Source organism: Miscanthus floridulus, chromosome 8, assembly GCF_019320115.1.
Source record: "Miscanthus floridulus cultivar M001 chromosome 8, ASM1932011v1, whole genome shotgun sequence".
NCBI classification, from domain to species: domain Eukaryota; kingdom Viridiplantae; phylum Streptophyta; class Magnoliopsida; order Poales; family Poaceae; genus Miscanthus; species Miscanthus floridulus.
Genome location: NC_089587.1, coordinates 221,758,778 through 221,773,093, shown reverse-complemented (window position 1 = coordinate 221,773,093; position 14,316 = coordinate 221,758,778). Strand labels below are relative to the sequence as shown.

General features: G+C 44.6%; 1 protein-coding gene and 1 long non-coding RNA gene across 2 annotated transcripts; one reads left to right on the top strand and one right to left on the bottom strand.

Annotated features, from left to right (window-relative positions):
• Positions 1-5,046: 5,046 nt before the first annotated feature.
• On the bottom strand, positions 5,047-5,783 carry LOC136475077 (uncharacterized). The gene is made up of 3 exons (XR_010763087.1): positions 5,670-5,783; positions 5,491-5,570; positions 5,047-5,116 (listed from the first exon to the last, which is right to left on the bottom strand). It is a non-coding gene; the product is annotated as an uncharacterized lncRNA (long non-coding RNA).
• A 4,812-nt stretch (positions 5,784-10,595) lies between these two features.
• On the top strand, positions 10,596-13,941 carry LOC136475076 (autophagy-related protein 18b-like). The gene is made up of 11 exons (XM_066472629.1): positions 10,596-10,787; positions 10,889-10,962; positions 11,302-11,375; positions 11,485-11,594; positions 11,766-11,857; positions 12,013-12,125; positions 12,747-12,866; positions 12,956-13,101; positions 13,188-13,298; positions 13,384-13,443; positions 13,553-13,941. The coding sequence occupies exons 1-11, from the start codon at positions 10,729-10,731 to the stop codon at positions 13,707-13,709; spliced, it is 1,116 nt and encodes a 371-aa protein (XP_066328726.1). The 5' UTR covers positions 10,596-10,728; the 3' UTR covers positions 13,710-13,941.
• Positions 13,942-14,316: the final 375 nt, after the last annotated feature.

Below are 14,316 nucleotides of genomic sequence, written 5' to 3'. Positions count from 1 at the left end.
TGAAGTTTACTTCGGGAAAGATCGTGCAGCTAAAGAACGTGCAGCATGTCCCCTCCATCAAGAAGAATCTCGTTAGTGGATCTCTATTATGTAGAGATGGCTTTAGACTTGTATTTGAGTCCAATAAATGTGTTGTATCCAAGTATGGAACCTTTGTTGGAAAAGGCTATGAAAGCGGAGGCTTGTTCCGCTTCTCTTTGATGGATTCTTGTGATAAAATTGTGAACCATGTGAGAAATGATAATGAGTCTAATGTTTGGCATTCCCGACTCTGTCACATCAATGTTGGTTGTATGATGCGCTTAGCTAGTTTAAAATTAATCCCTAAAATCGATCTAGTCAAAGGGTCTAAGTGCCATGCTTGTGTTCAAGCGAAGCAACCTCGCAAGCCTCACAAGGCTGTGAAAGAGGCGAGAAATTTGGCATCGCTAGATCTCATTCATTCTGATCTGTGCGAGATGAATGGTGTATTGACCAAAGGAGGAAAGAAATATTTCATGACTCTTATTGATGATAGCACTAGATTTTGCTATGTGTACTTGCTAAAAACAAAGGATGAAGCAATGCATTATTTTAAAATCTATAAAGCTGAAGTAGAGAACCAATTGGAAAGAAAAATCAAACGGTTGAGGTCTGACCATGGGGGAGAATACTTTTCACATGAGTTTGATTCATTCTGCGAGGAACATGGAATTATTCATGAGAGGACGCCTCCATACTCCCCCCAATCCAATGGGATTGCCGAACGAAAGAATCGCACTCTAACTGATTTGGTTAACGCCATGTTAGACACTGCGGGACTTTCTAACGAATGGTGGGGTGAGGCTATATTGACGGCATGTCATGTCCTGAATAGAGTTCCTACAAAGAATAAAGAAGTAACACCATTTGAGGAATGGGAAAAGAAAAGGTTGACTCTCTCATACCTACGCACTTGGGGATGCTTGGCCAAGGTGAATGTGCCAATCGTCAAAAAGCGCAAACTTGGACAAAAAACTGTAGATTATGTGTTCCTCGGTTACGCTTTACACAGCGTCGGCTATAGATTCCTAGTTGTAAGCTCTGGAGTACTTGACATGCGTGTTGGTGCAGTGATTGAGTCCAGAGATGCTACATTCTTTGAGAATGAATTTCCTATGAGAGAAAATGAACCTAGCACATCTAGTCAAAAACCTGTTGATTCCCCCGTGGTGCCAACAGAACATCTTGAACAAACATGTGTTGAGAATCCAGAGGAGGATAATAGTGGAACTACTCGAAAGAGTAAGAGACAGAGGACTGTAAAGTCTTTTGGTGATGATTTCACTATATACCTCGTGGATGACACTCCAAGCACCATTGCTGAGGCATTTTCCTCTCTCGACGATGACTACTGGAAGGAAGCAGTGCGAAGTGAGATGGATTCAATTATGACCAATGGAACTTGGGAGATTGTTGATCGTCCTTATGGGTGCAAGCCTGTAGGATGTAAATGGGTGTTCAAGAAAAAGCTTAGGCCTGATGGTACGATTGAAAAGTACAAGGCAAGGCTTGTGGCTAAGGGTTATACCCAGAAAGAAGGCGAGGACTTCTTTGATACTTATTCACCAGTGGCCCGATTGACCACAATCCGAGTACTGCTTGCCCTGGCTGCGTCTCATGGTCTTTTCGTTCATCAGATGGATGTTAAGACGACTTTCCTAAATGGGGAGCTAGATGAGGAGATCTACATGGATCAGCCTGATGGCTTCATAGTAGAAGGTCAAGAAGGAAAGGTGTGTAAATTATTGAAGTCTTTGTATGGCCTAAAACAAGCACCTAAGCAAATGGCATGAAAAGTTTGATAAAACTATGACATCTGCTGGTTTTATTACGAATGAAGCTGACAAATGTGTGTACTACCACTATGGTGGGGAAGAAGGAGTAATCCTCTGCTTGTATGTGGATGACATACTAATCTTTGGGACAAGCCTCAATGTGATTGAGGAAGTCAAGGACTTTCTGTCAAAGAGCTTTGACATGAAGGATTTGGGAGTGACTGATGTGATACTAAACATCAAGCTTCTAAGGGGAGAAAATGGTGGGGTAACACTTGTACAAACTCACTATGTGGAAAAGATACTGAGTCGCTTTGGTTATAGTGACTGCAAGCTCGTGTCCACTCCCTACGATCCAAGCGTGATCCTGAGAAAGAACCGAAGAATAATGAGGGATCAGTTGTGATACTCCCAAATCATCGGCTCGCTAATGTACTTGGCTAGTGCAACGAGGCCTGACATCTCATTTGCTGTGAGCAAATTAAGCCGATTTGTTTCAAATCCGGGAGATGATCATTGGCATGCTCTTGAAAGAATATTGCGCTATCTAAAGGGAACGTCGAGCTTTGGCATTCACTATATGGGGTACCCGAAGGTACTCGAGGGCTATTGTGATGCAAATTGGATATCTGATGCTGATGAGTTAAAAGCCACAAGTGGATATACATTCACACTTGGAGGTGGCGCTGTTTCCTGGAAGTCTTGCAAGCAGACCATCTTAACAAGGTCAACAATGGAAACAAAACTTGCAGCACTTGATACCGCTACTGTTGAGGCTGAATGGCTCCGTGAGCTCCTTATGGATTTGCCGGTGGTTGAAAAACCTGTGCCTGCAATTTCTATGAACTGTGATAACCAAACAGTAATTATCAAGATAAACAGTTCAAAGGACAACATGAAGACCACTAGGCATGTAAAGCGGCGGTTAAAATCTGTCAGAAAATTGAGAAACTTCGGAGTAATAGCATTGGACTATGTCCATACGTCTAAAAATCTGGCAGATCAATTTACTAAGGGACTATCGCGTAATGTGATAGATAGTGCATCGAGTGAGATGGGACTGAGACCCACATGAAGTTCTATCGTGGTGGTAACCTGTCCTATGTGATCGAAGATCCCGTGAATTAGGATGGTGAAACAAGCTATGAGTAGACTGAGGGAAGAGACCCTTTTTAATAAAGGTCAATCTCTTGAGTAATGCACTTCTCTTCCTATCTGTATGGCAGGTTGGTAAATACCTCAATGTGATCCGAGTGGCTTAATGAGAAACAAAGATGTCGGCCTACAGGGCATCTTAAAGGAACACACCTATCTGAGTTCAATTGCTAGTCGCAATCTATGAGATTTGGGTGATCTCTAGATACTCATAAATAGGCCGAGAGTATGACTTATATGCTCCAACCAGAGGAGATGCTACAGGCAGCCTTGTATCAGTAAAGGAATCGAGTGAGCCTCACTTTGCACAAAACTGTCAATTCAAGGCATAGTCCATTGGTCAGTTGTAAATGAGTGTAAACTCCTTTTCTAGATGGATGTTCAACTTAACAGTCTCTATCGAAACACTGGTATATCAAACAAGCTCAGACCTGAAGACATTAACTGTGGACTTCTGAAGTTTGGTGGGGATTGTTAGATTAATTTGGGCCAGGCCCATTATTTATTCTAATTAATCAAATAAACTTCAAAGGCCCACAATTATTGTTAAGTGAAAAAGTGATTAGTACCATATGGGAAATTCACTAAAAAGGTTATCAACTTAAATAGTGAGTCTTAGGACTCTCACATAGACAAGTTGAGAGGGAGAACCGGGAGGCCACACGCGCGCGCCGTCGCCGCCGAGCCGAGCCGCCCGCCCGCGCGCGCGCGCGCGCGACGCGACGGGCCGGGCCGGGCCGGGGCCGTGGGCTGGCTTGGTTTGGCCTAGTTTTGTCGCTTGGCCCAACCAAAACCCTAGCCGCCGTAGCCAACTCCCAACGCCCAACCACCCTGTCCAGGTTCATTCCCCCGACAGGGCCTAACGGACAGATGGGAATTACGCGGCTATAATGAGGGGAGGGCGCCCCTGTTCCAGAGGTGCGAGACCCGACTCTTCCTCTTCCTCCTCTCCGCAACATCTGAGCGCTGAGCTGTTCGTCTGCATCTCCGACCGGAGTTCCCTGCGCGCACAGGGAGCTTCGGTAGCAGGCCTCCGGAACTTGGAGGGCGCCCCTGTTCCAGAGGTGCGAGACCCGATTCTTCCTCTTCCTCCTCTCCGCAACATCTGAGCGCTGAGCTGTTCGTCTGCATCTCCGACCGGAGTTCCCTGCGCGCACAGGGAGCTTCGGTAGCAGGCCTCCGGAACTTCCCCCGTCAAGCGTACCTGCACGGGTAAGTGGGGAATCAAGTTTTTGGGGAGCGCCGGTTTCCCGGTGCGACTGTTGCCCCGTCTGTAGTTTCCTGTTCGGGGGCTTCTGCTTCCTGACGGGAGAGTCTCGTTCTACTGCTCCGACGCCGCACCTGCAGGAGCTTCCCGTGCCACTGCTCCGACACCGCACCTGCAGGAGCTTCCCGTGCTACTGCTGCGACACCGTACCTGCAGGAGCTTCCCGTGCCACTGCTCCGACACCGCACCTGCAGGAGTCTCCCGGCGCAACCTCCTCTGCAACATGGTGGACACGAGGAGGACTGGTGGCCACACCAACACCAACGACGGAGAAGATGGTGGTTCACTGTCCGTGGGTACCGGCAGTCCCACCCTAGGGTATAAATCTAATCCCACTGTGCGCTATTGTTCATATGCTATTCTGTTAGCGTTTTTAGCGTATTTGGTTGCTGCACTGTTAAATACTATCTGCAGTAGTGGTGCTGTTACAGTATGGTTAGTGGTACTGCTACTATTGTTTAAGTCGTATTTATGGATTAATATAAGTCGTAAATTGACCAAATGTTCAACAACAACTACAGAACTACACGGCCCCGTTCGCGTGCCCTTAAACCCGACTTGATCCGCTTCTTTTTTCATCCGGAACAGTATTTTCCTCTCGAAGATTCCTCTAAATTCATCCAGATTACTCCAGATTCCTCCAAACGAACCGGAGTAACACTTGATCAAATAAAAATCTCTAGTAGCAAACAAGCTACTGAGAACTACAGATATAGCTCAAGCAACTAAGCAGGATGGCAAAAAATTAAACAAAGCCAATTAGTATAGCATGAAATGGGCACTTAACAAAATGAGATATCAGCGCAAATCACTGTTGTCGCTGCTCACCTGACAAACTGAAACCGACTTGATCAGTACATGACGTTGAACAGGCAGAATAGGAGCAGCAGGAACACACCTGCATGCATTTACATAACACATCATGTGATTCTCAATATATACTCTAGAGGACATAAGGAAAAATTAAAACTTGATTCCAGTAAAAATTTTGTTAATCTACAGAGCACATATAAGTTACGGTTCTACTTAGAAATATATACATGGTTCGATTGTGACTTGACAGGACTGAAGCAATTCTTTAATACTCCATTATGTATCCTCTAAGATAATAGTGCTGCCATCAGAGTAACTTATCTAGCTAACTGAACAAAATCTGCTATCACTTTGTGAAAGTGCTACTCTAACCGATTACTACAGCAATGAAGTAATGTCAAAGGCAAGACGAAACAAATAACATTCAATCAATTCCAATACTCATAAATATTGATATACCAATAACTAGATCTGAAATTTTCCTTTCTGCTCAAGTCCCAAATCCCAGGTGGGCGACTTCATCTGGAGCAAGCAGCACTCTGCACGCAGGAGCACAGGTGATAGGTCAAAAACAGAAACCAAAGCCGTGGATGGCCAGATAACACAATTGGATCAAAAAAATGTAACAGCCTGCTCACTACTACTAACTGCAGGAGCTGCCACTACCCCTTCTCTCCCGGCCACTAGATCACCACAGGTCCACATCCATTGCCGCCACCAGGCGTCAGCCCCTCCTCTCTTTACCTTCCCCATACCTGAATCATCAAGGCACCTGCAGCCAGACATGTGCTAATGACGGATTAATTAGTCTTAATAAATTTATCTCGCCGTTTATCGACGGATTCTATAATTTATTTTTTTATTAGTATCCGAACACCCCATGCAACATCCGATGTAACACCCTAAAACTTTATATCATGGATTTAAACAAGGCCTGAGTCTCGATCCAAACAAAATAATCGGATCGGTTCAGACTCATCGAGTCACCAGATGGGTATTCTTGCAACAACCTTCCATGCATGTTCAAACCATGCATGAAACCAGATCCATGCATGTAGGAGTACATCACGAAAAGGAATGTAAAACTGTTTTAGCATTGCAAGCAAGCAAGGAGAGGGCATTGCATAGCATTACGTACCTCTGGGCTTCGTCGTAGCGCACTCTTCTCATCGGCCGGACTCCATGCTTGCATGCCCTTAGGCCGTTAGGCGAAACGAGGAAGATCCAACGAACAAGGAGAGCAATAACTCGTTGCCGTTCTTCTCCTGAAACACCGAAGCAGCAAGCCTCGTGCGTGGTCCTTCTTTCCCCTGGGGCAAGAGCCCTAGCTACCTGCTACTGTGCTAGAGCTCGGGATGGAGGCTGGAGCGACCCAGATGGATCGGAGCAGTGGAAGTGGTCATGGCAAGCAGCCACCGATCGGTCCATGTCGGTGTGACCACTGAGCCCCTCGTGCTGCCAGTTTGCAATATGTATATATGGAATGGAGGCGATGGCTCTAGGCAAGGGGCCAAGCCATGGTAAAAACCTCTCCCCGGCCCCGAGTCCCGTCGCCGTCGGCGTGCCCATCCGGGGCCGCGCTAGCTAGCTATCTCTACCATGGCCGATCTGCCCGACCCGGAACACTTTCCTCAGTTATGGCGCTGCTTACGTGCTCCGGCAGGCCGGTCGCCTGACAGGTTCACTCCGGGTTGGTTTTGGCCGGACACGCGCGTGCGGGCGATCGATGTTCACTTGCTCCTGATGTTCACTTGCTCCTGATATATAACAGCACTGTAGGGTGTACATGGTCACGCACGGCTCCTGATGTTCACTTGCCTGCCATCCACCAACCTGGACCTCTGGTGTGCCTCTCTTGATCCGTCTCTCTCGCGCGTGGTCCGTGTTTCCTTCCGGTTGAGGCACACCGGGCCGTTCTTTTCTTTGCCCCTTTCTGCACCTGCTGCTGCAAGAGCTATGATTCCCTCTCAGTTGTTGCAGCTGTAGCACAGCAGAAAAGCTACAGCAAACACGCTACCGCTATATTTTGAGAAAACAAAAGAAATACTCTACTTGACTTTAGCTGCACAATGCAAACTAACCATCTGAATCACTGGCTGTTGCAGACCGGATCGTTGTGGCGAGTTTGGGTGTTTGTCCTCCTGTGCACACAGGTTCCTCCGCTGTATTTTTTTTAATGGTTCAAGAGGTGAATGGTTTGATCATGGGAGGAGTTTAAGTCTGGACAATCTCTTGTCACCTTAACAACTGACAATTGATCCCTTTCAAAGGCTCTTTGATAGAGCCACCTAGCTCGGCATGCTACAACCAATTCAACACGGATCTATGAAGCCAAGGATGACTCTAATATGCCGATGATGTTCCAATTTTTTTTTTGAACCCATCGTCGCAGGAGTTTAGTGCAACACTTGAGAATTTATCGGCCTTTCGGTCACGCATCTAGTCTGGTAACCAATCTTCAAAAATGTGTGGTCTACCCGATTGCTTGTGATCCCTCTTCTCTAGTTGATATCCTCTAGTTGATCTCCTGGATGGCATTACGTGTGAGTTCAAAGCCTTTCCATGTAAACATTTGGTCCGCCTCCAAATGATAAGCCATTGCGGAGAAAGTTAACTAATAACCAAGCCTTTGATTGATAAGGTGGCTGCGAAATTGTCGAGATGAAGGCAAAGTTCTTGGACAGACATCGGGCAGCTTACTTTGATAAACTCTATGCTATCTTCAATTCTAGTCCTCTTCGTCAAAGTCCTTCCAATCAAGAAATGGAATAAAGCAGATAGACAATTTCAAGAGGGTGATCGTTTGGAAAGGGGAAGCTAATGTGAATGGAGCATAGTGGTCACTGTCTGGTGCAATTGCTAAAAGCAACAAGACCAAACAACATTGGTGGGCTGGGGATTCTTGACTTGGAGAGATTTGGAATGGCTTTGAGAACAACATGGATTTGGTATCAGTGGGACGGTCCCGAAAGACCGTTGGTGGAAACTGTTTCGCAATCAAACGGATAAACTCTCTTTCAAGCCTCAATGGTGGTGACTGTTGGACGAGGAGACAAAGCTAGTCGCTGGTTTCCAATATCGGCCGAAATCTTCTGATATTTCCGATATATCCTCTTTATCCGTAGGTGCCGATAATGAAATATCTATCTTTTTCGTATAAATTTTGTTTAAATTTATTTAAATTTACTTAAATTCAAATTAAATTTTATTTAAATTTGGTCCGATATTTCCGATATATCATATTTATCCTCTTTATCTGTGACCCCGATAAATTTTAATATCCGAAAATGAAAACCTTGGTTGCTAGCACTCGTCATGGCTAAATGGCCGAGCACCAATTGATATAGAACCAAATCTGTACCCATTGCCTCGGATAAAGAACCAGACAGTGAAAGATGATATTCTGAATATGAACTGGACACGAGGTTTGATGATAGAATTTGTACGACACCATTTCTTGAAAATGGACAGCTGAGAGAACTTACAGTGCAAGATCAAAGTGTATCTCGCAGTTACAGGGGAAACATCGATTTTTTTGCATGGTTACTAATACAAGTAAAGATCCTAACAACAGATAATTTATTACAAGGGAATTGGACATGCAATCCAACATTTTGAGGCAGCGTTGCATCTGTATGTCCGTTGCCCTTTTGCTTTAGAAGTCCGATTACTTATCATAAATTGGGAGGACTCACTGCAGCGGCAATCCGCTTTGCAATAAAGAACAACAACAATTGTACTCATGTACACGTCATGGAATATCTGGAAGGAGTGAAACCGAAAAACTTTCAAGAAACAACGAGATCACGCTTACAAAAGTGTTGGATATTAATCAAGGAGACGAGTTGGGGCTTATGAAGCATGCTTGCGCAGTACGGAGCATACTTCGTCCATTCTAAAAACAACACAATTCTAGTGTAATATATATGGAGTCAAAATATTTAGAGTTTAATTAAATTGATGAAAAACAATATTTATGATGCTAAATAAGTATAATTAGATTTGTTATTGAATATATTTTACTTAATGATAGACCATTTGACGTCACAAGAATATTGCTCTAATTTTTAAATTAGTTAAACTTTAGATGACGGGACTAAAGTTGCATTCTTTTGAAAGAACATGCAGCGAGCTCTCACGTGGCACACCGAAGCAAAGCGTACATCATCGGGGGGCCTGGTTGGTTCGTGACTTCATTCATGCCCGGGCAGCAATACCAGACGCAGCCTGGCTTCTGGCTTCTGGCTTCTGGCTTTGCCAAGCAAACACGCCTGCGAGCGTACCCGCGGCTACTGTCGCCCCGCACCTGCTGCAACTGTGCGTGCCCTTAATTGGACCGGTCTCACTGCACTGTACGTCTGTACGACAGGCAGATAATCAGTATCCTTTTTCACCCTCGAGAGAGACCGAGAGTTTGAGACGAGACCATGCATTTTAATTAGTTTGGTTTTTGTTCACGCTTCATCTGAACGGTACTTGTATCTCTGTATAGAGTAGTAGTATAGATACGACTTGGACGTGTACACATGGATGGGTTCGTCCACGGTGTACGGATGGCAATGCAGATTCGTACAGTACGTACTGGGCGTCTGGGACTCTGGGCCGGAATGCCGCCATGCCGGAGACCTCTTGCCGTCTTGCGCGTGGCTCGAGGAGGAGCCAGCCCGAGCCTGCAGTCCTGGGCGGGATTAAGCGCTCATGATTTGATTGCCTCAGCCCTTAGAGACAGAGACAGAGACAGGGAGAGTAGCAAGCAGTAGTGTGAGTGATTAGAGAAACCGTACCGCCGGGGACAGCCTAATCGGCAAGCTTAGCGTTTCCCTGGGCAGCTAGCTGCCGTCTGCCGAGCCCGGCTCCAGGCTGACTGGCTGGCTGAGGCCGACGAGATCAGGTGCAGTGCTCGTGCAGACGCAGTCACGCTCACGCAGACGGCCAGAGCAAAAGCACGCGTCGTTTCGCTCCGTTCAACGGCGGCTTGCGCCTGCGCCGCGACAGGTGGAGGCCCGCCCGTCCAGCACGCATCTCGACGCAGCTCCTGTTTCCCATAACCTGTTGGACTGTGGAGCGCCGCGCTCACACACTAGCTGATGACCAGCAAGCAGCAAAAATGTCTTGTCAGCAAAAAAATGTTAGTTTTTTATTTGGAACGTAGGTTTTTCAAGGAAACATATTGTAATTTCATAGAAATCAGTTTAATTTTACTGTAGAAACGTTTGATTTGAAATTTTCCCCGGATTCCAAAGGAGATCTAGATTTTTGCAAGACCACCGATTCCGTGGGCCTGTGCTGCTGTGCTTTTCAAATCTTGGGCCTCAGTATGTCAGGCCGCGCTGGCCCAAAAGGCAGGCCGGGTCGGACCCACGCACCTGTCATGTCCAAGCATCCATCGTCGTCTTCTTGGTCCGGGCAACGAACGAACCCGATTCCTTATTCCAGACAGGGGGAAGCTCGCCTTCCTACTCTCGTAGTCGTCGTCGTCGTCCTCCCGACGTCAGGTGGCATCGGACTTGCGTGGCGTGGAGGTCCTTCCGGACTAGGGGTCGATTTGCTTGTCGGCGCCGAACCCTAGCTTTGCTTCGACGGCACCCACCTACGCTACGGCGGCCGGCCCCAAGCAGTCAAGCGACACCGAAGAATTTTTGTTGCAGAGACGAGCGTGCGCGCCGGCGAGTGGGCCCGATTTTCACAGCGCCGGCGATGGCGAGCAGCTCGTCTCCGTCGCAGATCATCTGCGTCTCCTTCAATCAGGACAACAGGTGCGTGCGCTGAGAATACCTGTCTCGTGGTGACTGCTTTTTACGGTGGCGGGGATGGTGGATTAGGAGCGTTGATTCTGGTTCCTTTTGTATTGTTGCAGCATGTTTTCTGTCGGGACCAAGGATGGGTTCAAGATCTTCGACGCTCGCAATGGGAGGCTCTGCTATGAAAAGAGTGAGATTTTTCTTCGGAGACCCCTTTTAGATTTTGTGGAAATATCCAATACGGTTGTATGCAACAATAAAATCGGTACCACGTTGTTACGGGAGTATATTGGCTATAAATAGCGTTTTGGAATTTTGAAACAATAATACATTAGGGTCTAGCAGAATCAAATGAAACAACACTTACAATTTATTTCTGAACACGGTTCCAAAAAATGTATATTGAAAGAGCATTAGTCATTCTACTTTTCTGAAAACAAAGAAAGTTGTCATTCTACTGTGGAGACAGCTGTTCTGTAATAGTACTACTACTATAAGATGCTGAGTATGAACCTCTGCGTGTTTGCAGATCTTGGGGGATTCAACATTGTGGAAATGCTATTTGGCACAAACCTACTTGCCATTGTTGGAACTGGTGAACAGGTACCTCATTCTGTTGATTGATTGCCCCTAACTTGTTGAACTTTCATAGGTTAGTCGAGTTAACTTGTTGATTGTGACTTGTGAGTTCAAATTCTTTCCTCTTTCGCAGCCTGCAATGTCTCCTCGTCGTCTGTGCTTGTTCAATACCAAAACAGGAGCATCAAAGCGAGATCTGAACTTTAAGACTTCAATTTTGGCTGTGCGATTAAGTAGGAAGAGGTTAGCTACTACTTCAATGTATTATCAGTTTCTGTGGTGGTTCATACTTTATGTTCTGTTATTAATTGATGCATGCCAATTAAGTCCCAGTCAGGATCCACAAATATTGTGTTGTTGTGCATACTAGTTGCTGTGTTCTTTTGAATAAAGTAGTAATCACATTATGTGCAGGCTTGTTGTTGTATTGCAGGATAGGACTTTTGTTTATGATCTAAATAGCACTACTATATTGGATGAAATTGAAACCGTGCCCAATACAAAAGGTAAGGATCCTCCTGCTCTTTGTATACCAAATATTCATGTCATACCTCCTGCTAACAGCCCTTGCTTTCAAGATGGCAAATAATAATAACAATAATAATATAAAAAAAACACTCTTGTGTTGTTTTGCTGATAATATTGTTACATTTTAAATTAGGTTTATGTGCATTTGCTCCTAATTCTGAAGAGTGTTATTTGGCTCTCCCTGCAAGCACATCCAAAGGATCTGCTTTAGTATACAAAGCATCAAAACCGGAATTAATATGCCAGGTAATTTATTGTTTCCTGTGTCATACTTATATTGACTCCAGCAGGTTTAGATCCTTCCCTATTGTGATTTTCTCACATACAGCTTGGTAAAGACAACTATTTTATTCTCTAGAATCTAGACTTGTACCTTGGTTGACATGACTTTGAAAACCTATTAGAGAGTTCAATGATTATTTAAGATTCCTTGCTCTACTTTCAAACAATAGAAAAAAATGCAATGACTATGCAAATGATGTGGCAGCATTGAGCTTATTTATTGGTAAAGCTAGCAAAATGAGTGGAGCTTTATTTGACTCTTTTTCATGCTTATCGTGGTATGCGAAACTTGCAATACACATCTCAGTCACCTTTCAATGTTTAATCTTGCCAATAGATGGTCGTTTTCTTTTTTTGTTTTATCCTCAAAGCAGCAGGAGAGCTGCATACTTTCTTCTGAAAAAAAAAACTCTTTGATTTGGGTGATTGAAACATCCAGTTATAAGCTTACATCCTCAGCGTCCCAATTATATGCTCGCATCCAATTCCTTCATTAAGAAGTCCTCGAGTGTGAAATTAATTGCTGATTGTTGGAGCGTGGGTTGTGGTGTAGTTTTCTCACTGTTTTGTGTAACTGGCTGACAGATAGATGCTCATCAAGCTCCATTAGCTGCAATGGTTTTTTCATTGAATGGTTTGTTCCTGGCAACTGCTTCTGAAAAGGGTACTATGATTAGAGTGCATCTTGTGGCACAAGCAACCAAGGTGAAACTATACCTTTCTCCTTCAGAATCAATTTGACATTGAGCTCTCTACAATTCACCTTATATCTTTTTGCATTTTTCCTTCAACAGTCACATAGTTTTCGGCGAGGAACATACCCATCAACGATCTATTCACTGACATTTAGTCCATCTGTTGATCTACCTGACGTTCTTGTTGCCACAAGTTCATCAGGCTCTTTGCACATGTTTTTCCTTGATGCTTCTAGGAACGCAAGGTTCATGTCCTGCTTTATGCTAGCTATGATTTGCATGCCATTATTTCACAGGCATGATTTGATTTGATCACATCCACTTTTCTCAGGAGACAAGCAAATACATTGCTCAGTTCAGTGATTCCTGGATCTGTAACTGATGCTTTGGATCCAGCTAATCATCATGTTATTCACCATGTTGTCACTGCAGACATCAAGAGGTCCATTCATTATTGATGCTACTTCTTGCCACTCCCTGTACAAACTTCATTATTGATTTTACTAACATTATCCTTTGTACTGCAGCTGTCTGGCAGTACACAGTGTTGAAAATTCCCAAAATTCTTCCAAATTTCCTGCGTTGAAGTAAGAACCGCAAATCGTCATCTGTTCATGAGTTTTTTTTTCCTTCTCCTTTTGTTGTGGAAACACTAACTGCTGCACATGTCTAAATTACCCATGCAATTCTTTACAGGACTGTAATTTACATTGTAACACATGATGGATACTTCCGAGAGTATCTGATCAACACAACCAAGTCAAATGAATCTTCGTGGTTTTTGGTGCGTGAATTTAATCTCCTGGACTCTTGTTCGGGTAGTCCCAAGCAGAACGAGCAGCACATAGACTGACTTGTAATGCTGGCTCCTCTGACTGGAACCTGTTAGGTGATTATATTTGTATGTACTCACGGGAATTCTTCGGCCTTACTTAACCGGACATTGGGACTAACTTCAACTGTACATAGTATAGAGGTGTGCATCACTGGTGGGAATTGACATGTTGTGGGCTTGTGGCGCGTGTAAATTATTATAGAAGTAGACAGCAAGTTTGATGCAATGCATAAAAAGCTTTACACCTGCTGAGATGGTTTCTTTTCCATTGTAATTTGAGTACTTTTCACTTTGAGCCAGTTATCTCTCCCCCAACCCCCACCACCACACACAAAAACAACAACAACTATGCATCAGCTCTGCAGGTACTTGGACATAATACTAACTGTAATGTAAATTCATGAAACATGTCCTAAACTGATCATATAAACAACATCCTGAAAAGTGTGCAAGGTTTAAGTCCCCATCTCACGTTAACTCTAGCTTATCCCAATTTTGCTTGGGATTAAAAGGCTTTGTGGCTGCTGTTTTATTACTAACTTGTGATTGGAGTCTCAAAGGTTGTTGGATCATCATCAAACTTGGAGACGGTCTCCCCCTCCCCTTCAGTTTGGCTTTCCGCAGT